Source organism: Stenella coeruleoalba (genome assembly GCF_951394435.1).
Source record: "Stenella coeruleoalba genome assembly, chromosome: 4".
Lineage (NCBI taxonomy): Eukaryota > Metazoa > Chordata > Mammalia > Artiodactyla > Delphinidae > Stenella > Stenella coeruleoalba.
The window spans coordinates 31,346,921-31,372,867 of NC_137149.1; the positions used below are offsets into that span (position 1 = coordinate 31,346,921).

At 42.2% G+C, this 25,947-nt stretch overlaps 1 protein-coding gene across 7 annotated transcripts in view; it reads left to right on the forward strand.

Annotated features, from left to right (window-relative positions):
* The first annotated feature begins 1,073 nt into the window (after window positions 1-1,073).
* LEF1 (lymphoid enhancer binding factor 1) overlaps window positions 1,074-25,947 on the forward strand; it is a 119,312-nt gene continuing 94,438 nt past the window's right edge. For 6 of the 7 annotated variants that reach the window (XM_079920187.1, XM_079920192.1, XM_079920190.1 and 3 more), the window contains exons 1-3: window positions 1,074-2,820; window positions 5,272-5,338; window positions 6,785-6,918. In XM_079920187.1, coding sequence (XP_079776313.1) covers window positions 2,608-2,820; window positions 5,272-5,338; window positions 6,785-6,918 — 414 coding nt within the window. In that variant the 5' untranslated portion in view covers window positions 1,074-2,607. Of the gene's footprint in view, window positions 2,821-2,888; window positions 2,934-5,271; window positions 5,339-6,784; window positions 6,919-25,947 lie in introns of those variants that run through there. The other variant, XM_079920191.1, reaches the window with a different exon arrangement.

Here is a 25,947-nt window from a genome sequence, read left to right on the forward strand (position 1 = left end):
GAAAAGAAGAGGGATCTTTGCATGACTATTCCTGTGTAGTACGGCTAAAGTCTGATTCTGTAATGTTTTCCCTATTTTCAGTTTGAGGGAGATGAAGACACGTTTCTTCCTGCCTCTTGTTTACTGTTCTGAGGTTTTACAGATGGCTACTGTATTGGGTATAATAATTTTGCCTGGATTTTTAACTGAGGGGGTTTGAGAGCCAAGGAATAAAATGTAATGTGTTTTCAAACCTCAGCTTCGTTTATACTGTAACTTTCACAAAGCATCTCCTTAAAAGTCCTGTCCTTGTACAAAATGCATCAAAGAGACGGTGGAGGCTGGGGAATTTTTGAGGTTGGATTCGGATTTGCATCTTCAAGGGTCTCTTTGAGCCCGCAGTCCGAGGTGCCAGAGACTGCCCTGTCCTCCCTCCTGCTACTGGCTTCACTCTCCTGGGTCCTTTTGCCTTTTCTTCCCCCTACTTGGGTTGTTTTTTCATTCTTTATGAGGTTCCCACACATCGTGGCATGTATCTTCGAAAATCCACGAGCGACCTGTAGCATAGCTCTCTGTGAGCATCCCATGGTAAGGATGTAATGAAAAAGATCTTGCTTAAAAAACGATAATTAAGATCCAGTCTTCAGTTTTTCCTTCCTCCTCCTATATTTCTCGGTAAGCCTGGAGGTTTTATTTTTGCCAGCATGTGTTCCCTTGTCCTTTTACAATGTATTTAGGAAAGCCACAACTCTTTCTTGTTCTTCTTGCTTCTTTTCTGTCTTATTAGTTGAGCAATGTGTTATGTTTTCCCCTTTTCCTTCTCTGTGTCCCCGATTCCCGCCTCATCCCCTCTGTCAGAGCATCTATCAATGTGGTGTCGATCACAGCTGCGGCGGCTTCTCTTTCATCTTCTTCCCACTGGTAGAGCAAGGGAGGGAGAGAGGGAGGAGGAAAGGAGGTGGGGGAGAGACTGGCAGAGGAAGGAGGGGGGTGGGTGGGAAGGGAACAAGGAAGAGACACTTAGATGATGAAGTTAAACCGTTGGGGCAGAGTTTCTTGTCAATTTCACGCGGGCAAAGCGTCTCTCTCGTGGGTTACAAGAAGCGCCGGGTCCTTCCTGCGCTCGCCAAGTTGCCTGAATCTTTCCTCTAGGCGCGCGCGCGCGCGCGCACACACACACACACACACACACACACACACACACACACACACACAAACACACACCCCAAAACCTAGGACTCGTCCTACAGGCTCTGGGGGAAAAAAAAAAAAAAAGTCCTCAATCACCTCCTCCTTCTCGTCGTCCCCCACCTCCCCCCCTCCGCACCCCCCAGCGGGCAGCCAAGGAGAGCTGGAGGCGGGGGAGGGGAAGGGGAGGAGAAGCGACGCAAGAGGGTAGCTTTTCAGCGCCGCCGAGGCGCGGGAGGAGGAGAAGCGGCGAGGAGGCGCTGCCGCTCACCTGCGGGGCAGGGCGCGGAGGAGGGACCAGGCTGCGCGCTCTCCGGCTGAGGAGCTGGGACGCGCCCGCAGCCCCGCACGCGGCCAAGCTCGGGGCGTCCCCCTCCCCCGGGCCTGGCGAACCCGAGGGGTGAAGCTCTTTGCTTTGACAAGCGGTGCGGCGGAGGCGTGGAGAGCGGCGAGCAAAAGAGCGAGCGAGCCAGACTGAGGAAACTCGAGACGGGAACAAAGAGGGATCGGGTTTTGTGTGTGTGTGTGTGTGTGCGTGTGCGTGTGTGTGTGTGTGTGTGTGTGTGTCGGCTCCAGCTCCCGGCAGAATCTTTTGGGTCCGAGGCCCCTGCTGTGACTCCTCGAGACCCAGCCGTGCCCTCCACTGCCGACTCCCTGCACTCGCCGACACAAACTTTATTCTTGGCAAACTTCTTCTCTTTCTCTTTCCCTCCTCCTCCGCCCCCACCTTTTCCTCTGGCAGATTAAATGCTCCTGGAGACGGAAAACCGAAGCGAAAGGGAAGGAAATAAGAAGCTTTAAAACGGACATCTCCAATCCGGGTGGCTCTTTTTTTTTTTTTATCCTCCAGGAAGTGGACATTTCGTTATCTTCTGATTCTCTTTGCACCGCCTCTACTGGGACAAACGGAGCCGTTTTGCCTAGCTCCCTTCTTTTCTTGGAAAACAGACTCCCAGATCGGCATCTGGGAAAGCAAAGGTGGAGAGATTTGCGTAGAGACGCGCCGACGGACTCTCCACTGGCCTTTGGAGAGTCAAAACTCCTCCGGAACTGGCGTCCTCCGCGCGCAGACCCCGGAGACGCTGGGGGCGTGGGGCGGCCGCCCGGGCAGCCTAGCCTAGCGCGCAGCACAGACGCCCCCAGAGGCGCCAGCTGCTGCGGCCCTCGCATCCCTGTGTCTTTCGGCGTCGGGGACGGGCGCGGGCGTAGGTCTTTGCGGAGTGGGAAGGCACGGGCGGCCACCGGGGCGCGGGCGCCGCTGCAGCAGCTCCGGCTGCCGGCCGCCAGCCCGGCGCTCTCCAGCCCGGCTTCCGCCTGCTCTCCTTCCTCACGCATCCTTTCAATTCTCCTTCTCCTCCTCCCCTTTTCGTTGACCCCTTCTCTTTTCTGCTGTCGCCTGGGGTGCTCCCCCAGCGGAGCGGAGATTACAGAGTGGTCGGGATGCCCCAACTCTCCGGGGCAGGCGGCGGCGGTGGGGGGGACCCGGAACTCTGCGCCACGGACGAGATGATCCCCTTCAAAGACGAGGGCGATCCCCAGAAGGAGAAGATTTTCGCCGAGATCAGTCACCCTGAAGAGGAAGGTGACTTAGCCGACATCAAGTCTTCCTTGGTTAACGAATCCGAAATCATCCCGGCGAGCAACGGCCACGAGGTGAGCGGGCTGCTGCCCCGAGCTTTGAGAGGCGTGGCGGGTCCGGGGGAAGAGCAGAGAGGGAAGAAGGGAGGGAAGGCGCTGGAGAGCCTTGGCTGAAGGGTCCCGATTAGGTCTGCAGGGTGGGGGGATGGGGGCGGGTGGCTGGGCTCCTGGTTAGTGTTCTTTCTTTCTTTGTGTGTGTGTGTGTGTGTGTGTGTGTGTGTGTGTGTGTGTGTGTGTGGTGTGCTGGGAAACATTCCAAGTGGATCAGTTTTGGGGTTTGGTGACTTAAACCGTTGGTTTGCGGCCAGGAGAACCTGCCCTTAACCCATCATGTTTGGCCTTCGGACTTTTTAGTGGGGTTTAGGGAGTGCGATTAAAGCGAGTATGTCTGAACAGCACTACTGAGAAGTTCTTCCGTAGGACGGAAAACAGAGTGCACCCGCTATCTTTCTCGGTAGATGTCTCTGCAAAAGTGCGTTAAACCACCAAAGGCTTAGGTAAAGGCGAGCAGAGGCACAGGCCCGAGGAAGGGGAGGCGGGCGTGGGCCGGGGACAGGCGGGGCGGTCCCAACCGCTGCGGAGCCGGCCGGCCGAGGGGGCGCGCGCCCGGGCGGCGGGGGCGGTTCGGGCGCGGGTCCTTTGGGCCGCTGGGGCCGGCTGCCAGCAGCCGTGGGCGAGCCGAGCCACCCCAGGGCGGGGGGGGGGCTCGCAGTACCGCCCGCAACACTAGCTTGCTCCAATCATCGCCACGTAAAGAAAAAAAGTACGCTTATATTTGGGGTTAGTTTGGGCCCGAATCAGGCCTTTAAATCTTTGCAGAAGAAGGGCGAGTCGGAGAGATGCAGCGGAAACCGGTGCACTCACTCAGGGGAGGGTGGAAAGCGCTTTATCAGATCTCCTGGCCGGCTGCGGGCGATAGCGATGGTAACCCGAGTAGAGTAAATAGAGACACGTGGGTGCTGGCGAGAGAAAGCCAGTGAGCAGGACCTCGCGGAAGGGCTATTTCAGGCCTCGCGGAGAGCTTCAGAAGTGGGGGCAGGGGGGGCGGATGGACCCTGATACCCGACACTCCACTGGCCACCCTTGTTCAACAACTGGGAAACTCTTTGGAGGAAATCCGGTAGAAAAGTCCTGACACTCAGATGATTTCACCAACGCTTTTTCCCTCCAAAGAAATTTGGAGGGTATATTCTTTTTCCTTAAATGGCATCCTTCTGCCCCCAAAAAGAAAGCGTGTGGTTTTGGGGGCGGGGACATTTTGGGTTTTAAACAGTAAGTTTAAGAACACCTCAGAGTTGCCTTCTTTATCCCAATGGCAGGGGTGAGTACGCATTTTGGAAGCCCGGGGGCCTGGGTTCTAAGGGGAGCATAGGGGTGTTCTCCATACCCTGAGTCTTTCATCCCAATATGCCAATTAGGGGGGAACCTAGGGGTGGCCAGGGCACACCCAGCTCCACTTAAAAGATTTGTGACTATGTGTGTATGGGGGGAAGGAGGCCAGTGGGAGGACAGATGTCCGAGGAACCAAATGACATCCAAAACATTCGAGGCCAAACTCATATTTGTAGAGCAGCCTTTTAAAATTTCTACCCCTTTTCCTCGTCCTTTCTTTTTCAATAAGTAAAGTTGCTACGCACTTCACATTTTCTAAACGTTTCTGCCTTGGGGAGAAGGGTGCTGCATTTGAAGTCCAGAACTCCTATTAGGGCTCTGTTAATCTTTACCAGTGGTAAGTGGGCATGGGGCAGACCCAAGGAAGACAGTGAAGGGGTAATACCGCTGATTTGCAGGTGGTTGAGTCTGGGTGGATGATGGTTACCCAAACTGACATTAGCTGGGCTACCTTTTAGAAGTCTATAGCCCAGTTTTCAAGTTTTCCTCCCTTTAACCACAGAACAGTTTACTTTTCTCTCGTAAGCTTGCACTGAGCCAGCCATGGTAGCTTATGAGGAGAAGAGCTCCTGCTGGGATTGGTTTGGGACAGTTGCCTAAGATCTCCATTTGTGAGTGATGGGCTTGTTTTTCGTTAAATGTCATTTTCAGTTGCAAAATATTTCAGCCGACTGTTAATCAGCTCTGATTGAAGTAAACAGTGGTTGAAGAAGCCATCAAAATGATTAACGCCGCCGTTAACTCAAATTCTTGTCATATTAGGTATCCAAGTAGCCTTGTTGTGTTTTAGTAAACAGTGGTCAGAACAGCATATGGATTGTTCGCAAGTTTGTTTCTGTTGTTATTATCATTTATAGCTGGTAGTCCTGGGTAGATAATTTTCAAAAACACATGTTGAAAAGAGAAAGATTTCCCAGTACTCAGCCTTAGCCTATCCTCTTAGATTAATAAACAAGTAGATTGAGTTGCACCTGATTCTCCTCCTTTGAGTTACCAGTGGATACACACTTATATCATTATTGTCACAAACTCTAAAGTGATCTTTCTTTTGGGGGTGGGGATTCGTCTTGTTAGGTGGCCAGACAAGCACAAACCTCTCAGGACTCCTACCACGACAAGGCCAGAGAACACCCTGATGACGGTAAGACGCCAATTCTATCTCTCCCAACGTTAACATTTAACGTGTGCAATTTGTGAATGTAGGTATGTTTTGCTATTTTTGTTTGCATCCAAGAAACTCGAATCATATGTGATAAGACTGTGCCTGTGTTGTAACAAAATGGGAAAGAAAACCCGGGAAACTTATTGCTTATCACTAATGTATAGTTACATAATTTAAAAACTGTCTGAATGATTTAGGGGCTTTTGAATTTCTGTTGGCTTCCAGATTCTTTGTGGAAGAGAAATGTCTATAATTAGTTTTCTCATTTTACCTGAAGTTCTAATTGTAGATCTTTACTATTTTTTCCTGCATTGTTATAAAGAGTGACAGTCTACACCAATTTATTTTCCAACAAGAATAGTTTCAAATGGGCTTTCATTTGTGAAATTGCTGTTTCTTGTTATAGTGAGAAGGCAGGCACTGTATGCGCAGACTAAATATGGCTCAGTAAAGAAGACTCTAACTTGTAAAAAGATAAAACGTTATTCTTCAAATTAAGAACTATGCATATGGAACGTGATAGACTTTCTCCCCATTGCCGATTCTTGCTCAAAACTGTAAAAATTCTACATAGTTTTTAAGATGTAAGGAGAACTCCGTGTGACTTTAAAAGAATCTGTAATCTTTAGGGTTCCCTTGTTGAACAGTCTACATTTCTGTTCTCCTTTAATTACTTACAATTGGCCTGACCAGAATGAGGTGTTCGCATATACAATATGTCAGCTAGGGGAAGAAGAGAAGAGAACTATAATATCAGGCTTCCTTCTGAGCTACAAAGTAGTCACACAGATTAAAGAGAAGAAATGTATACAGTGAACAAACACACGTTTCTTTACCAGAGTGATGTAGTGTAGCACATAAAATTAAGTCTCCTGTAGTTAATCCTTCATAAATTTGGGTAGTTGCCCATATGCTAGATACAGCTTGCTCCCTCAGTAAAAATCTAGAAATTTTCCAGAAATCTAGAAGCACAGGTAGAATTTTTGAGTTTGCCAGTAAGATGGAGCATAACTTCAAGTGTATAAATATATACGTGTGGGTATAGCTGAATGGCCTAGTATATTTATATTACAGCTTTGTGTCTTCTTTCATGTGTCTGTATTTCTTAGTCCAGTTTGTTAGTATTAGAACAAATTAAGTTAGATGGGTAACACTTAGTTTTGTAAAAACACCAGTAAAAAACCAGTCAGTAGTGGCAATAAATTGAACCACATGTTTTTCAAACATCTGGTTCACTGCTAAGCCATTTAAGGGAATAAATACTGTCAATCTAAAATAGAGCATAATAATCCAGTTACAATACTTTGTAAACAAATGTCTTATGTAAGGTGTGATTTGAAGTAGTACTATTAACTTCTCAATGAAAAATACAGTGATATAAAAAGGACGTCAAAGCACATTTGATTGTTCTTTGCATTCTCTCAGGAAAGCATCCAGATGGAGGACTCTACAACAAGGGACCCTCTTACTCGAGTTATTCCGGGTACATAATGATGCCAAACATGAATAGTGACCCATACATGTCCAATGGATCTCTTTCTCCGCCCATCCCGAGAACAGTGAGTAACGTGCTGATGTTGCAGATTATTTCAGAAGTGTAAATTAATTTGCATTTTGGCAAAATGTTTGTTTTTTTAAAGACACTGGAAATGCTTTCATTATGTGTGACCAGTCGTTGCTAAATAAGACCTGCTATGAGGAATGGCTGCCTTACATACAATATTGCTACTTTTGATGTTTTGCACTTGGAATTTTAGCTTTTGGTTAAGATAATAAAAAACAGATCACGAGCTATCGTGGCATCATTGAATTTAAATCAGCAAATTCATGATTTTATGAGTATTTATGCTTTCTACTCTGATGAGAGAAATTGATTTAATCTTTCAATTAACTAAGTGCTGTATGTCTTTCATTGCCCATAAGCTATGTAGAATCAGAACTCCTTTGGCTTATTTGGAGCTGAATATTGGAAATGTTATGTCAGCTTTTAAAACAGTGTCTCATTTTATTGTGTTAGCTAATGTTTCTTTAAAATCAGTTTGGGGGTGGGGAGGAATGAGCTATTTTTTGCGTTATTGTCAATTGTTAAGAAAGTATCACTTGAAGATAATTCTAATGAAAATTGTTCTTTTTTATCTCGGGGTTCAGTTAACTTTCAAGTTTTAAAAATCCAGTGGCATTATAGCTGCTTTACACATTATGCATAACATGGAGACCTCATTTATATAGTAAGAAAACAGCTAAAGGGTTACCTTTGTAGTACATGAATGTGAAATGTGCTGGTGATGGAGTTCTCCCTGAGATTTGTCTCTTCGTAGGTAGTGATGGGTTTTTATTGCTCCGTCAATATATATACCTTCTTTCTGGCCTCACTCTCCCTCAACCACCCAAACCCCAATGAAAAACATGTATATTTGGGTGTTGAGGATGAGGGTTTCAGTCTAACTGGCCCTCCCGCGAGTCAATCTAGGATTATAAAATGGAACCTGTAGTCTTTGCCTTATTAGCCCAGTGCTTTCACCAAGTGAAAAAAAAAATCAGTCACAGACATCTGGGGGCAAGTACTATCATTGATACCTCAGTGGACAGAATCTGGGAGCCATGAGATACTACAGAGTAGGAGAGAGGAATACCTCCTAATCAGTCATCAACAAACAAGAGTATTTATGGTTATCTTGATTACCTGTGGCCCTCAACTATTGAAGCGATAGATCTATGAAATACAACCACTTTATGCAGGCACTGTGATTTAGAAGTTATAATTTTTTCCCACAAGTTCCAAAAAGATATGTGACCTTTTAAGCAGGGAATGAGATTTTTCTGATTTGCATATAGCAGCTAAAATGGAGATCTTGGAAATCTTGTGATGGTTGTTACAGGAAAGAGCGATTTCACATTTTAAAAGGCTTTTCTAATACTTAATGATAGAAATGTGTGTGTGGTACATATAAATCTCTTATCTAAAAAGTGAATGAACTAATAAAAGCAAATATGGTATTTAACATTTAGAGACCACCCAAATAAATGCTTCTGAGTCTTAAAATTTGTAGGAGGCTTTATATTGTTGAATTAAATATGCGTACATTCAGATATTTTAAAGTTGGGCTGTTTTTCTTTTGTTGATGTTTTGGAGGGGAGGGGGAGGAGACTATGTTTTAGATAGGGAATAATTGAAGATTTCTGCTGAAGGCTTTTTAGAACAACAAATCAAATTATAGTCTCTGACTTGGTAACAATAGAAAATAGCTACCAAAATAATCTTATACTTTTAGGCTGTGCACACGGTTAATGCTTAATAAGTATTTGTGGGATTTATTCTTTAGCCACTTCTCCTTTCAAAGCAATAATTTTTAAAAAGTCAATATAATTAGTCTATTGATATTTATAAATTATTCCTAAGAATACTGAAAATTAAGCTTCTCTTCCTCTTTAAACCAGCATTTTTACCCCCTCAGTATACTAATCATTTTAAATTGTTAGAATGGAAAGTATTTATTGTTAGTGTATGTATTAAAATTCTGAGGTCAGTGAATTGAACAGTCATTCATTGTTTGGGAAAGATTTGTGGCCAGAATAAATGTTGGTGGGTGTAGAGTGGAGGAAAGGGGTGTGGTCAGGAAACAGTTGCCTTACCCTCCTATCTGCTGCGTTGCTTTATTCTGTTACATTTTAGAACACATTTATTTTAGGCACCTTTCTTGGGATATTCTGCAGTTTGCACAATTTGAGAAGCTTTTCAGGTTTAACCACGAGACAATGTTCAATTTTTTTCTTTTAGGGTCTGACCGAAATGAGTTGAAATCTTTGGTTTTTAATAATTAACAGCTGTTTTTAGTGTGTCTGAGACCCAAAACACTTTAACCGGAAGGCAGCCCCTCCTCTTTACCCCTAACCACACTTCTGCCTCTTTCTCTTTAACTCTGTCCTTAGCAGGACTGAGTGTTTGTGCAACTGACATCCACAGTGATAGGTTTGCATCTAGGGTGTCAGGAGTCAGGAGCAGGGTGACCATTTGGGTTTGGGCTTTGCCCTGTCAGCCCTGTTACTTGGATTTGCATTACAAACAACTGCTTGTTTACTGTATCTGCTGCCCTCAGGTGTTAGGATTAGAAAAACATCTGGGGGTGAGGGAGGGCCCTGACCAGCCCTTCCCCACACAGAATCTTCTGTTCGCATGTAACTGCAGATGATCCAACTGGCACGCAGAGAAATGTTTCTGCTGGTGGCTCATTTGAACAATTCTATTATGTGTCTGCTCTTTTTTAGGCAAACACTGACATATGTATGCTCGCACAGCTTTTACCCATGGCCTAAATATAGTATTACCTACACAGGAGAACCACCTTTGCCAATCGAGCTTTTTTTCTTTTTTTCCATCTGAAGGGAAATTTTAATCGGCTAATTTCATCCTTCTAGAACAGAAATTCTTAGAGGTGTGTCTATACCAGAAATCTTGTGAGGGTGTTTCATAGAATTTTAAATAAGACTTCTTGGTTCAGATAAATTGGGCCTAGCAAGAAAGCACCTGTAATAATGACACTTTTGGTGTCATGAGTTCTTAAAGCACAGTAAACCTTGGCTTGACGTGGTCGCCTTCATCGAGTGTGAGAGGATGCAGGAGCCTTTGAAATATTTCAGAGCAAGGGCCCTGGAGAGTTTATTAAAAGCATACTCCGAAGACTTTCTCTGAGTCTTACTTATGAAAATCCTTGGAGGCCAATGGTAACGTATTAAAAGGAAAAAATAGTTCTTTGCCTCCTGCGCTGGGTCCTGGCACTTGTGTGCCTGAATACTGTGTGACAGTGAGCTCGGCTGGCGTTACATAGTGAAAGTTCCCATTGGCCTCATGCACTGTGGTTATTCATCTTAGGTGTCAAACTTCCATTTGTCCCTCATGCAACCCAAATGTTTAGCACCTCTCTCTGAAGAGAAACATCTCATTTCTCTTTAGCTGCTCAAGGGAAAAGCAGCAGACTTAGCTCAGGAAGCGTCAGCAAACGTTGCAGCTCGGGTCACACCAACCACAGTAACACCTGGCCAGGATAGTACTGCAGAGTGCATCGTTTGTTTCTTTGTGATCTGAGGATGGATTTTTAGGTGGGAAAGGAAGATGTTTCTGTTTGAATTTCATCTTTCTTATTTTTAGTAGACATTGCTATTAAAATGTTTCGGGTTTTTTTTGTTGTTGTTGTTATTTTGAGCAACTCAGTTCTATTGTATGGTTTTTACCTGAAGGGAATCAACATTTTGATTTTTGATGAACAGAATTTACCTATTATAACTTTGTCTTAACCTCCCCCGCCCATGGTTGTATTTGCTTACAGTTAAAATTAGATTTTTGCCATTGTTCACATCTGGAATTAAGGAAGTAGGTGGACATGTCTAATCAGTAAGCTTACACTTATCCAGCTGTCCATCACACTGCTGCTTGGCTGTGAAAATAATCACAGAAACAATAATCAATAGGGAGACTATGGCTTCTTAATTCAAGGGTACAGGGGGACTATAGCTTATGTTTTGAGCAAAAATTTTAAGTGTTTTTTCACTTTACTGCAAGGAGCTACTTCATTTGACTTACTAATGAATTATTTTAAATTTTCTAATCTAAGTTGTGTACTTTTTGAAGCTAAGTATATTAAATTTTCCTTTTACCTCAAGTTCAGGAGGAGTTAAGTTTTAGAAAGTATATTCTATCTCAGATTTGAATGTGATGTCAGGAGAATGTGTGGGAAAGTTCCTCAGGGCCCCAAACTCTTCTGTCTGATTCACCTTTTATTTATTTATTTTTTGCCACACCACATGGCATGTGGAATCTTACTTCCCCAACCAGGGATCGAACCTGCACCCCTTGAATTGGGAGTGCAGAGTGTTGACCACTGGACTGCCGGGGAAATCCTTGTTTGATTCATCTTAATTGTACTGCTACAAAGTTGGGAAAGGACCACAGTCAGAATAACTGGGAGTGATTGCCATTTCCCCTTCAGATAATTTAGAAATCTTATGACCGAATGGCATGCTAATTCAAGTGTCCTGGGAGCCCATGCTACATGTGACCCTGGTACTGCACAAGTGTGATCCTTAGTTGATAGATTTTTCTGAAATGACCCTAGAAATTTCTTGTTCATTCATAAAGATATGAGAACAACCCAGTTTCACTAAAACAAGACCATTAAGCCAACCTGCAGAAAATCTTGCTCTTTGAAATACCCCCTTCCCCTGCCCCCTTACAGGTCCTGGACTTGGCTCTCATCAACCCAACTATTTTGATCCATTTCTGTCTTGCAGACTGACTCGTGTAATTCCAACAGGACAGAGTAAGGGCCTCATAAATGGGTCTATCTGGACTCGAACTTGTTACCTCACAAGTATTCTTCCACAGTATCAGCTGAGAGATTTTTGCAACTTTTTGAGTCTTGTTTTGTTTTTAACTAATCCTGTTAGTTCTTTAGGCAGAACTGTTTGTGGTTTATGTGACTGACATTTTTTAAGCAGTTAGACCATTCCATTCCTCTCTGACTCCCCTCGTTCCTTGTTTACGTATTATAGACAAAATGGGAATTTTATAAAACTGGTTTCCCTGTGATTTCAAGATAAACTTGAAGTTTAAAGAGAAAATGTGTCAGCACTGTCCATGGGCCGGCAGAAAGGCACATATGTTTTATTCCCAGGCAAAGGTAGAGCTCAGCATTATATAGGTGCCACTGTCATGGGACTGAAGTTTTTTAAAAAGAGGGTATTCATTTAAACTTTGTATCTTTAAAGTTATTACTTCAGTCATTATGCCAAACTGAGCCAGTCTGTAGAAAGCTAATACTGTAGCAATCAAGGGACTTAGTACTGCTTTGTCCTGTCCCAGCACGTCCTTACTCATTTGGAAAAGGCAGCCATTGGACTTTATTTAAATAATTTTTAAAATATATTTTAGATTGGTGATCACTTTTTAAATATTAATTGTGACCTCGTGAAGTTCCTGTAGGAACTGTAGACTCTGCTGTAAGCTTTGAAGTCACTTTAAGCGTATAAATTATCAGTCTATAAGATTTGGAGGCACAAAGCCCGAAAATGCCCTGGAGACCAACAACAAAGATGAGCGAGGGGAGAGATTGAATGCACCAAAAAGGAGAGTCAGGAGTTGAGCAGAGGATGGATAGGGAACAGGGATTGCTAACTCCCAGCTTCTGATAATCTAGCCAATCTAGCTGGGACTATTTGCAGACTATTATCAGAGGCTGTTCAGAGGACTGTAAAGTCTCTGTAAAGCAGTACATTTATACACAATACCCATTCTAGCCAAATCTCTAAGCCTGCTGAAACTATCCACTTGCTATATGTAGATCAGTATAAAGCTCACTGAAGAATGTTACTTGCCTGCCTTCAATCGTACAGGGAAAACTGCAAGGGCATTACAGCGCAAACAAGAGTTTAGGTTACCTGTCCTCTTTCCCGCGTCTGTAGGAGAAATAGGACTGGCAGAGATGTTGCCTCACAGAGGGTCTAGAAATGTATTGTATTTTTGCAGCTAACCGGAGGCAAGTAGACTCTAAAAAAACCTTTTGATTATTGACCGTTGTTTCTAGCTATGCCCACGTATAATACTGTATGGAACTTGGTGACAGTTCTGCAGAATCAAGTTTTGATCTTAGTCATGGTAATTTACTGTTGCTGTTATGTTCGCTTTAAAAAGGAAGCCTGTTACCACTTTACTCAGTATAGAGAAAGGTTGAATGAGGGGTGGACAAAGGGAAGGTACGATAACATAAAAAGAGGAATGGCTCTAGTGTAGTTTTAATTTTCTCTTATTATTGTCAGCTTCTGAATGAAACAGTTACCAAAACTGTTAAAAGCTGGCACAGAAAAATATTTTTATAAATCCTTTTTTTTTTAAATCCTGAAAAGTTTTGCAATAAAGCCTATTAACTGTGAATGATAGTTGATCAGGGATGACTGATGAATTATGAGATAGTTATATGTCGTGAGTAGCCTAGCACGGGATAGACACTTCAGTAGATTTGCTGAATAAATAATGTTGTAGAAATTTTTCATGTATTTCTGGGAATATTTCAAAAGGATCTGTCTTTATTCAACCAAACACTATATGAAAAGCAAAATCTGAAAGTGTCTGCTAAATAAATCCTTAGTATTTTATTATTTTACGTTTTCTCTGATTTGTTGCTTCAGTGGGGAAAAAAAAAAGAGCATTAGACCATTGTCTTTAATGAGGAAGTCAGAGTCCTTCAGAATGTTGTTTCCGAGTAACAGCTGAAAACAGTCAGCTGGAGAGCTCGCTGCTAGAGTGAAAAAGAATGGGATTTGGTCCTCATTTGAGGACTGATCATAAGAAGTACTTATCTCTTACTTATGTCCTAGAAACCTGATTGAAGAAGAAGAGGTGATAGAAACGCTTTTTTCAGAAGGGTGCTTGAGATGGAAATAAAGTAATAAAGAAGCAAACCATCTTCAATTACGTTTCTGTATCGTACGGTTAATGCTTCTCAATTCATTTTTATTCTTTCCCAGGTAGAAAGGACATTTCTTTTTTCAGTAACACTTGAGGTATTTTGAGATATTAAAAAATTCTGCATGTTCTTTTTAAATACGTATGGTAGCATCAGCGCTGACTCTTCTAGGCCAGTGTGTGTTGTAAGTTGATTATATTCTTCAGCAATGTGGAGAGCAAAACTTTTGAGTCTGTATCAGGCAGAGGTAGGGATCCTCCTGTGAAGGCTGGGCCTGTGGAGGAGGGAAGTCCTAGGCAAGATATCAAAAGGTCTGGGGTCTAGACCCACGTCCATCACTCTCCCCCAAAGCCTTGGGAAGGTATCTGACCTCTCTCAGAGTTTGTTTCCTTGTTTACTGTGAGGCATGTTAATATCTGGTTGCCTACCTTATATGGTGGATGTACAGTTCAGATGGCACAAAGCCTGTGAAAGCATTTGGTTTTTTAGCTATGGGAGCAAAGCACAAGTCTCAGATGGTGTAAGCCCTCATGCCCACCTGGTAGGAATTCTGCCACAAGAGGGGTTTGACTGTATCCAAGAAGCTCCTGAGAAAGGGGAGACATTTTTGGTTCTTACCATGGCCCCATGCAGGCCTGGAAATTGGACACTGGGTCAAGACCTTACATTAACTTTTAGAAAATATTAGCATAAAATAAAAGTTTTGGGAATTGTCATTATATTCTTTACAGAGACAGCTTTCTTCTCTTGGGCTCTTTTTTCTCTCGCAGTTGTTAGGAGAGCACCTGATTTTCTTCTACTAAGGGAATGAGATGTGTGAGGGAATGGATTTCTAAATTTAAGATTTGTTTAAAAATCTCATATCCTTCTAACATTTGATATGAAATTGACAGATAACTCTTAACTCCTTGGATGGGGGTGGTAATTGATTTTTATTTAGGAAACCTTTTTTTCCTTAATCCTTTAGCAGCTGGGTTTCTTTTCTCCACTGCAAACATTATATAGAGAGGAGATTTAAGAGCCGCGTGAATGTAGAGGACGACAGGAGAGTTATTCTTTTCCGCCTTCAAATTTTCTTCTGCCTTAAGTCTTTCGAGCTTTCGTGGCATCTAAAAAAAGTCAGGTCCAAGGGGGGATATGTTGGCCAGGCAGCAGAGAGAAATCAGTGTTTTCCTAGTCTCGTTGGAAAATTACAGCTTTCATCCTTTCAAGACTTTTCTTTTTCTTTCAGTAAAACTCAGTGAATGTTAAATATATTTCAGTGTGGAGTTAGCTTTCTTGGTAGACTTCTTCAGTTTTAAACATCATGTATTCTACCTTGTAATAATTATGAACACGTATCATCTTGGCACACTAGTTCATATGACTTGGACCAAAGGAAAAAGGTATTGTGGTCTTATCTCAGTTGTGTTAAACATTGTCTTAGACCCCGACACTTAAGATTTTTTAAAGTCTGAAACAAAACCAGGAGTACCAAAGTAAAAACTGTTTACCGTTTACTACAAATGGGCTAACCAGTTAAGTATCTGGCAGGGTTAGGAAAAGAATCAAGTCTCCCAGACATTGCTTGAATTGGTTTTTACTCTTTTTTTTTTTTTGGTATATGTTAAAAGTTTAAAATTAAAACTCAAGAAATTCTTTTGAAAGGGAAAACGATTAACTTTTTTTTTTTTCTTTTTTAACTACTGTCATGCGCCAGGTGCTGTGCTAGGCAATTTACGCGAATGGAAACTGTGGTTGGGTGTAGTAATCTCCATGCTGAAAAGAAGGGCCCATCCTCAGGGGCAGCAGGAACCTGCTTCAGTTTAGTAAGTGATAGAGTCACTGCCCTTCCCTTCTTAAGGTCTGAAGACTTGTTTATTTTCATAAAAAATGACCAAATTTGCCTTTCAGAACATAAAACACTTATTAAATGAATCATAATGTTGATTAAATGTAAAGCAAAAAGTTATTATTTTGAAGATTTTGTTGGCAACTTCTTTTCAGTAATGCTTAGCTATTTTTTATGAAAATAAAAAGAAAATACTTTCATTTAAAAAGCAATACACTAGAAAACTCAGATGAGCAAGAGGAATAGCAAATATTAAATTCTTAGGGTCCTGCCGTCAGAGATGATCTCAAAACTCACCATGTAGCATTTTAGACCTCTTCCTATGCACATTTAGAAATACACATAAACACACGTAAGTATATGTTATACATGCATGGTAATGGAAACATAATATACCATTTTGTACTTGCTTTTTTCCCACCAGTATACAGTGGATATCTTCTGTAACATCATTTTTAATGCCTGATTTATTGCCTAATTTATTTAATCAGTTTTGTTGGTAAGACATTTAGGTGGTGTCACTTTTTTTCCCTCTATCTTAAGCAACATTGTGATGCAATGCATATTTTCTAACTACATCTTTGCACAAATTCTGTTTCTTTGGAATGAATCGCTAGAAGTGGAATTGTAGAGTCAAAGGCAATGAATGCACCTTTTTAATTTGGGGTTAACCCAACATTGCAATTTAACCTTAAAAAAACATTTGTTTGAAGTCAGTATTTAGAAGTATCACTTGACTACATTCATATTTGGTTATGGTTGGTGTCATGCCTTCTCCTAGTCAAGAGTCAGTCCAGCGATAGACAAGAAGCTGGACAGATGGGGAGCAGAATGTCAACTTCATTATTAATAAGGCTGGATTGGAGAACGTGGCTTGAACCGTGACACGAATTTGGACTTCCTTTGACTTCCCCAGATGGAACACACCACTAAGTCACAGGCCTCCCTAACAGGGGCAGGGAGCTTACGTCCTATAGAACTGGAGACGAGAACAAACCCACGCAAGCTGGCCCCAAGAGGGAGAACAAAGGGTCAGACCGTCCTTGCCCAGTTCTTTCTCCAGATCACCAGAGATGAGTCGCTTTCCTTTGTGGAAAGTGAGTGAGGGGGTGGGAGAGACAAAGGCTGCAGCCGCTGCCAGGCTAGGGAGGAGGGGCGAAGGAGAGTGTGTTTATCTCCTTAGTCATAATCCCTGATCAGACCGAGAGCCGGGACAGTGGTGAGACGCGCGTGCGTACACGACGGGAGCTACAGCGGAGCACTGCGTTTGGGGTCTGAAGATCTAGATGTCGGGGTCTGCTAGTGACCGGCTGCAGCCAGCTACCTCCTCTCTGGACCTTGATTTCTTCACCTGCAACATAGACTGCCACCTCGTCTACTTACGAAAGTACCTGGCACTCTGCATTAGTAGTAGTGTCTGTGGAAGGCGGACCAACTGCATCCGAATTTACTGGTATTCTTATTCAAAAGGCAAATATGTAGGCCCTTCTGCAAATGTCCTGAACCAGAAGCGACAAGCAGGACATAACACGTACCACGTACACTATTAACCAGGTACTTTAGCGATTCTTACCTACAGTAAGGTTTGAAAAAACACTGATCAAGTAAACATTCAATAATTTAATTCACTTGGGCTTAGATATCCCAAGTGACTCGCACACCTAGAAAGCAGTCAGGCACTTTGGCCCCAAAGCTTACTTTCTCTCCACTCAGCTCAGTTCAGCGCTATGCCTCATGGAGACCACTGGCACCCTGCTCACTTCAAGTCAGACCTCAGGGGGTTTCCCGTAACCCACATTCTTTGGCATTATTTTCAAAGCTTTATGCAATCTGGAATCATCCACCTTGCAAGCCTTGCCTCCTTACCACCAGACCCTGCAGCTTACGATTCAGTGACATTTCCAGACCTGCATCCTAAACGCTTTCCCAAATCCCTGTCTTCAGGTAATTACAGCTTGGTCTCCCTGAAATGCCCTGCTCCCTCTTCCCTGCCAGCACAGTCTTGTTCATCCTGAAAGATCCAGGCTAAATGGTACCTCATGAAGTTCTGATTGCACCACCAGTTAAGACTAAGTGCTCTCTCCTGTGGGTTCCCACAGGACCTTCTTCATAACCATTACCACATCTTATAATCATTGGTTGTCTCCGTGTCTTTCTGTCTCACTGTTAGTTCCTTTAGGATAAGGAGCTTGTCTTACTCATCTCTGTTGCTCACAGCCTGCTATACTACCTGGCATAGAGCAGGTTACTCCACGGATATTTGTGGAATAAATAGAGCAGAAAATTTTAAAATTCATTAATATAGGGCAGTGACACCAGATATCAATCTATATTTAAATGGAGACACTTTAATAAAATATAAGCTAATACAGAATCACAGACCTGAATTGAGCTTAGAAATTATCTGAGCATTAAGTATAATCCATGGGATAGAATTAGCTATTAGTTTTGAGTATTTAGTAAGTGCCAGGACCTGTTCTGAGCACTTTATATATATTAGCTCATTTAATCCTGACAATAACCCAGTGATATCCCCAGTATCCCCATTTTACAGATGAGAAGACTGAGGCATAAGGAGGTTTGAGCAACTGAGGCATAGGGGCCATGGAAGTGGTTAAGGACCACTGTAAGACCAGACCAAGAAATGCTTGGTCAGATAAAGTAGTTAATTTGCCAGGATATACAGCTAGTAAGTAGTGGTACCATGCTTGGACCAGGCCTTGACTCTCACTGCAGGGTGCTTTCTGCAACTTCAGTTTTCATTGCCATCACTGCCACTGGTACTCAGAAGATGGTCGATGATTGTTGAATCAGTGAATTTCTCATCAGGAAGATGTAAATGATTCTTAATCTATATGGCATTTGCAAGCATAAAATAAAATAGTATATGAAATTATAAATGTCTTTAACATTATGTTTGGTAGTAATAGCTATGGTGCTAATAGAGAACACAGAGTTCAAAGGCAACAAGTTAGATGCAGCGAAATGAGGGGAAATCGGGGGAGATGCAAAAAAAGTGGTGAAAGTACTAGCCTGATGATGAGGGGGCAGTATTAGTGGAAATAATGAATTTAGAAAGAGCAAATTACAAGTTAGATGTAGCGAAGGGAGGAAAAATTAGGGGAGATGCAAAAAAGATGGTGAAAGTTCTAGCCTGATGATGAGGGGGCGGTATTAGTGGAAATAATGAATTTAGAAAGAGGAGCAAGCTTTAGGACAGACATACATGAGTTTGGCTTAAGGACTGTCCTGTGTTTTCTCTTTTATGTTAAGAAAACAAAAAATTAACCAGTATCTGCAACCAAACATTTTACATTATGGACATCATTTTGGTCCATAATTTATCTAATTTATTTAATTTTTTGTGCCTCACAAAATCACTTACCTCTGGAGCTGCCTGGACCTTGATTAGAAGCCTCTGTGGTTATGAAAAACAGAACTGCATATTGCCTATAGGTGAGGAGAGGAATAGTATTAATATACTAGCATGTAATATTTAATGAGTTCACTTTACCTGCATTTTTCTTATTAAATACTCAGTGTAACACTATGAAGTGAACACTACCTAGTCTTCCCATCTTTCCATTCAAGAAACTGAGGCACAGAGAGGTTATATTGATTGCTATAGTTCCAAAGCTTAGTAAGCAGTAGAACTTGGATTCAAAGTCAGATAGCCTTGATTTAGGAACTGGGACCCGTTTTATAAACTAGTTCCCCCCCCCAAAGAATAATCCTTAGTCAATGTCGATAAATCACTTTGAGGATTAAAAGTGTCTGTTATGCTTGTGTTCTATTAAACAATGTAAACGGTTCAGCTTTAGTGGTGGCTTGATTAGCAAGCTCTAAGAATACTTGAAATTTGTCTTCTGGTTCATTCAGCACATAACCATGTGATTGCTCAATGTGTTCTTGAAAATTCCCAGGAAATGTTTGTTTCTTAGGTGACAAATGTCTGACTTGTATAGGAATTCCTATTGCTCACTTCTAGGGTCCCAGTGTCCTCAAGTCTTAAGGACTAAATAGCTTAATCAAACAGCTGTGTGGCCAAAGGTTTTGTAAGTCTTGGAATCACTTTGGTGAATGATGTTGCCTCCTTCCATAAGAACTGAGTATTTACAGGCAAAAATCTGCTGCCGAAGAGTGTTCTTTGCACAATAAGCAATTAAAATGTGGTTTGTGCTTCGTTTCTAGGAGCTGTTTGTGGTGATTTTTGTGGTATCGTGATGTTAGGTTAAGTAAAAGAAATTAGTTTAGGATTAACTGGAATTGTGATCATTCCTGAGAAGTTGCAACAGTGGGTTTCCTTAAAAAAATGAAGAAACTTTTTTTGTTAAGAAAATAATTATTAGAAACAATTTTCTTTCTCTCAAAAGGAGGTTTTTGTTGTCGTTTTAAAGTAATATTGTTTTTAAAAAGTCAGGGGAAAACTCATTAAAGAATAGAAAAAAATAAAACTGCCTGTATTTCTGTCACTCAGATATAATGGTTTCATTTATATATTTTTTTAAGATGTTCTTTCACCACTGTACCTATAATACAAGTACTTTTATAAGGTGGTTCATAAGGTTATTATTTTATTATAACTTTTTCATTAAAAAGATATTGTTGCTCATCTTTCAATATGAATAAGTAAAGGTCTGTATCATCAGTTGTCATGGCTGGATACCATCCAGTTATAAGAATATTTCAGTTTATTGATTTTATCCTCAATTATGGGTGTTATTTTTTTGTTTTTACTTGTTTGAAACAATGCTAAATGAAACCCTGTTAAAAATGCGTATTTATTCATAATCTATTTTTTTAGGTTATGTAGAATTAAATAGTTTATAGAAATAAGTCTATGCATATTTCAGATTAAATATGTGTTTTTACATGTTTATGTGAATCACTTGATCATACCTTTCTTGATTTATAAGAGGTTTTTATATATAAAGCACATTAACCATTTTGATTCCAAGAAAATGCTTTCCAGCGTTAGCTTGGCTCATTTTTTATAATTTATTTCAGAAGAGAAGATACTCTTTTGACTCTTGTAGGATGGTACAGTAACCAGGAAAAAACATTTTATTTCATTTCACTATCAGAAGAAGATACCTGTTGTTGTAGCAGTTTCTGAATTAACCCTCAAGTTCAGGGTTAAAACAGGTTTCCTGGTAGAACGAAGGCAAACACCAAAGCATGTTTCTTTCAGGTGCGATTTATCATTCATCTCATAAACGTTCATTGAAGGTACTTATTTTGGGAGTCATTGTGCTGAGCCCCATTGTTAACATACATGACAGTGAAGACGGGGTCACCACCCTCAAGGAGCTTACGGTTTAGGAAGGGAGAGACGCTTGTGCAGACACCCACGGCTGAACGCAGGGGGAGCAGGACCCAGGGAACAGGAGTGGGCAGGTCTTCCTGCAGTGGTGCAGCCTACTGAACAGTTCCTGAGGGTTGTAGTTTTCATATGTGCCAACCTTTCTTTACCTGCTTTCAGTTCAGTATGGACCATTTGATGTATGATAGAGAGTATTTGGTTTAGTTATTTTAAAATGCTTGTGTAGATAGTTCTGTTTGGGTTGGGCCAGGAGAGTTGTTTTAATAAATAAACACTTTTTAAAATTAAAAGTTACGCATAGTAAGTAACCTAAGACTATTTAAGAAAAGAACTCAATAATTTGTAGAGCATTTTGTTTTATTTATTTATTTATTTATTTTGCGGTACGCGGGCCTCTCACCGCCATGGCCTCTCCCATTGCGGAGCACAGGCTCTGGACGCATAGGGTCAGCGGCCATGACTCATGGGCCCAGCCGCTCCATGGCATGTGGGATCCTCCCGGACCGGGGCATGAACCCGTGTCCCCTGCATCGGCAGGCGGACTCTCAACCCCTGCGTCACCGGGGAAGCCCTATTTATTTATTTTTAAAGTAAGTTAACACACCCATCATAAAGCATTTTAAAGGGGCGAGTTTATCAACATCGCCGCCAAGCTGATTGATGGTAAGAATGAAGGCTAGGCGTCAGACCCTCCTCTGCTTAGTTGTTGGTACTGTGTCACTTTCATTAGCACCACCACCAGAAACCTTAACTTGTGAGACATTTGCTCTGTGTACTCTTTAACCACATTAAGAGTTATTGTCAGACTTGACCACAATTAGAATTAGGCAAACAGAAGCTCAGGAAGGTAGACAGGTTTCCTTTGGCTTATGTCATGTAGGGCTAAGAACACATGCCCTGGATCTTGAACGGCTAAGCCCAAATGCAGAATCAGCCACTTGGTAGCTGTCCAAGGGGAACATTACTTTTACCTCTCTGTTTCTGTTTCTTTACTCACAGTTTGAAAATTTTCCTGAGAGTTGGAAATACAGCAGGAAACGACTGCTTTGAAAACGATGTTACTTAGTTACCGCATATAGGAAATATTTGGTCAAAATCCATGGCAGGGAATGACTACCTGCTTGGAATAGGTATCAAGATAGATCTGTGAATCACAGGCCTGAGGATCTTCGCTTTCATGCCTTCTATACCGTTTATTGAATAATTCTAAGCTAAAGCCAAATTTAAATAATGTAAGATCAACTTAACTAGATTTTTGAGGGGTTCTCATGTATCTCATTGGGGAAATTAGTCAGAGATGAAATTTTTCAAAAGGAAATATTTCCTCCCAAGATGGAAAGAGCAAGAGAAATTTGACATTTAGCCTACAATTGAGAAAACGGTTTGTAATTCAGGGACATCTGAGGTGTTTATTTTACGTTTGTTGGTTGTCTAAATAGTTAATGAATGAATTCAATGATGTGTATGCAATGTGAAGTTTGAAAATGGTTGGCTACCTGCAGAAAAATTAATTTTCTTTCCTTAGGATTAGAAAAATAAATTTTAAAAGCCTTTTAATTTTTTCTTTAAGTTCTGTTGTTGCTAATTTCGTGGTGGGGAAAAAATACTGACAAGAAGTTAGGCAAGTCGTTGACCGGCTGTTTGTCTCTGAAGGGGTTCCTAACCCTCGAGCCTTGGTATTCTTGTCTCACAGTGGGAACAAGTGGTTGCGGGGACTGAGAAGCACAGTCCCTGGGCTTTTGGGCGCCAGACTGCTGAGCTGCATGAGATGTGCGTTTCCGTTGAGCTGTTTTATCGGCACTGAAAGCATCAGAATTGACCTCAGTGCTTTGGCAAAGGAGTGTTTCTGCTCTTAGAGCAGAGCAAGGTCTGATGGTTTGAGAAGCAAAGAAAATGAACCCAGTACTGCTTCTGCCTGGCTCTGGGAGGGCATCTCGTTGCCCATTAGTAACCTCTGGGGGCGCCCCAATTGCAGACTAATCCATGGACATCTAATTTGAATAGTTCCATGCAGTGGGCTTGCTGACCAATAAAGGTCTGCTTCAGGGAACCAACCCATAACTATTTCTGCTTTTCCTCTTTTTCGCACAACCCAACATGTTCCTAGAATTCCTTGCCCACAGTTGTCATCCAGATGCTGCATGGCCACAAGCAACCATTTGGTCGTTTTAAAGTCACAGGGTAGCCCTGTGGACAAGGATTAAGTCCCACAGTAGTTTGACTCAGGGGGATCATGTCTGGGAGGGTTTTCTCGAAACTTTGCCTTTTTTTTTAAGTGGGGAGGAGGAATTTATTCATTTATTTAGCGTTTATTTAGTGATTACTTATTTTTAAATAGCTTAATTGAGATGTAATTCACGTTGCATACGGTTCACTCATTCAAAGGGTATAGTTTAATGGTTCTTAACGTGTTCACAGATGTGAGGAATCATCGCCACAGTCAGTTTTGGAACATCTTCATCACCTCAGAAAGTAACCCTGTACCCTTCAACTGTCACCCCACCATCTCCCTGTTCCCTCACCACACCACCCCAGGTTTAAGCAACCACTAATCTATTTTTTTTTTTTTTGTCTCAATAGATTTCCCTGTTTGGGACATCTTGTAAGAATGGAATCATAACAGGTGGTCCTTTGTGACTTGCTTCTTTGACTTAGCATAGTATCTTTGAGGTTCCTTCATGTTGTAGCATGTTATCACTACTTCATTCATTTCTTCCTCTGCCTCTTCATGGCTGAATCTCACCTTGCAGAGGTTGGATACCCTCTCTGATGTCGGTATGAGCATCAGTACAGTGAGAAAATGAGTTGATTTAGTCTTTTTCGGGAGGGAGGAAAGTTAAAGTCAGTTGATATTTCAGATACATAACTCAGTGATGAGAATACTTTTGATTGCAGATCCCTACCAGTTAAAACATTTGACCACTGTATAATTATTTTTGAATTATATAGCTGAATTACACATTTATCTAATAACTCAAATGAGAGTATACACTTAGGGCACTGTGTATGGTCATTGATGGAAGCTGCAAATTCTTATTTCAAATAAAATAAATAATTTCTAATTATTTCAGTTAGCTTCTTGTCAGATCTCATCCTAGATTTTAGCTCTAAGACAGGCTCTTAAAGAGTTGTTATTAGAAGTAGGATAACTGTTAGCTTTGCCATTTTCTTGATTTTACTTGTGTTTTCATTGTTAGCATTGTCTTCAATCCACTTGCCTTCTTGCCCATCTGACATACAGAGTAAATGGGGGCGTTTGCCCAGTGACAATCTGTATATTAAAAACATTTTGCAAAGCTTAAGTGATTTAACATAAAAATAAGTATGGACATTGTAATGTTTTCTTCCTGCACCCCAGCGGATGATGCTGTGTACTCTTCCTATACTACATTATAGCCCACTGCTCTAGATTGATGGAGAAAGTAAAGGGAAGCTGTATTGCTATTTGATCCAATAAGATACTTCTGACAAGCTGGCTGCTACGTGTTTCCCGTGAGGGTTTTTTTAGGAGACCAGCAGATGCTGCAACACTCGTGAAAATACTCCTCTTTTTGTCCGGTTAAGTAGGTTCTTCGCGTGTAGGTTACTTGCGGATGGCTCAGAGTCGCCTGGGTTTGCCGCACGCTGGGCTCCTGGCTGAGGTCATGTGTGACCCTGCTATGGCCCAGCTAAGTTACATCATCGGAGGTTGCGCTTCATGCCGATCTTGCGGTATCTCCTGTGTGCCCTTCTTGTGGCCCTGCCCTCCAGCAGCTGTGTGAGAATTCTGCTGCCTTCCTTCCCCTAGATTAGATGTCTGCACTGGGGTGTTTGCTATTTTCAACCAAAACTGTACAGTGTGTGTGCAAGTGATGAAACCGCTTGAAAAGAAAGCCCTCTGCTATCTGAGACAGTTCTCAGTCTTTCACGAGCACATTGGAAATTGGACACCATCCAAATCTTGACATATTCTTGTGGCTGTCGATGTCCCCAGAGGGACCTGCCTGATAAGAAGCTGGTCATCTGACTTGGACAAGGCAGAAGAGCAGTTTGAAATCATCCCTAAGTGTAAGACTGTTTCTTCAGAAATGAGTTGGTGACCAGCTTTGTTTTCGCTGAAGGAATATCCAAAGAAACCGGGCTTCAATTGTTGAAAGAATTGAGGTTGGAAGAATTACTTCAGAGGGAGGGATTAATAAACGTTAGAATGGTTTACCAAAGGAGAAGCACGGAGTCTGATTCTTTAAAGGTTTTAAGGAGAAACGCTTGTACGAAGTGATGAAAATGCCTCACCTGGAGCGACCCCAGGCGTGGGCTGTGCCTGTCCGTCCTGTGCTTCACCCTGTGCTTCACCCGCCTTGCCTCGCCCACCCTTCACCTCGGAGGCAGTTGTATTTTCTTTTCAGTCAGCAGCATGCAAGCCCTCCAGGTCCTCCAAGAGATTATAGTCCTTCCTGAAGGGAAAGACAAAGAGGCCAGCGTATTATATAACGAGTCTCCTGTGTATCATTACGGTGCTGTCACCTCAGTTCTCAATTATGGCAATTTTGGCCGAGGGGCAGTCTTAGGAGTTGGGGAGCCCGCGGCACCTGAGATTCCCCGTGCTTTCAGCGTGTCTCTGCTTAGCCGCCGTGGTGTTACTCTCAAGGCTGGTGGCTGAGCAAAGGGTGCTGTGTCACTTCACATCCTGTCCAGGTGACTAAAATTCTAAATTCAGGTTTCTCTGAAGAGAGCCTTGAAGCGTATTGGACTCAAGAGAAAGAGTCTAGGAAGAGTGGGACGCTTGGTTGTGAGCGGGGGCCTGGGTTCGGTTAGCCTGTAGTGACTGTCCCTCAGGTGTGAATGAGAAGCAGGGGATGCTCCCAGTGGCCATTTTGCTTGTTACTTTGCTGGAGAGCGCTCATGATAGAATCATAAAGAAATGGGTTTTGCCTGATAATCTGAAATTAGATTGGGGCCTTGGGGTACAGAAAATGTGATAAGCTTATTAGGAATGCAA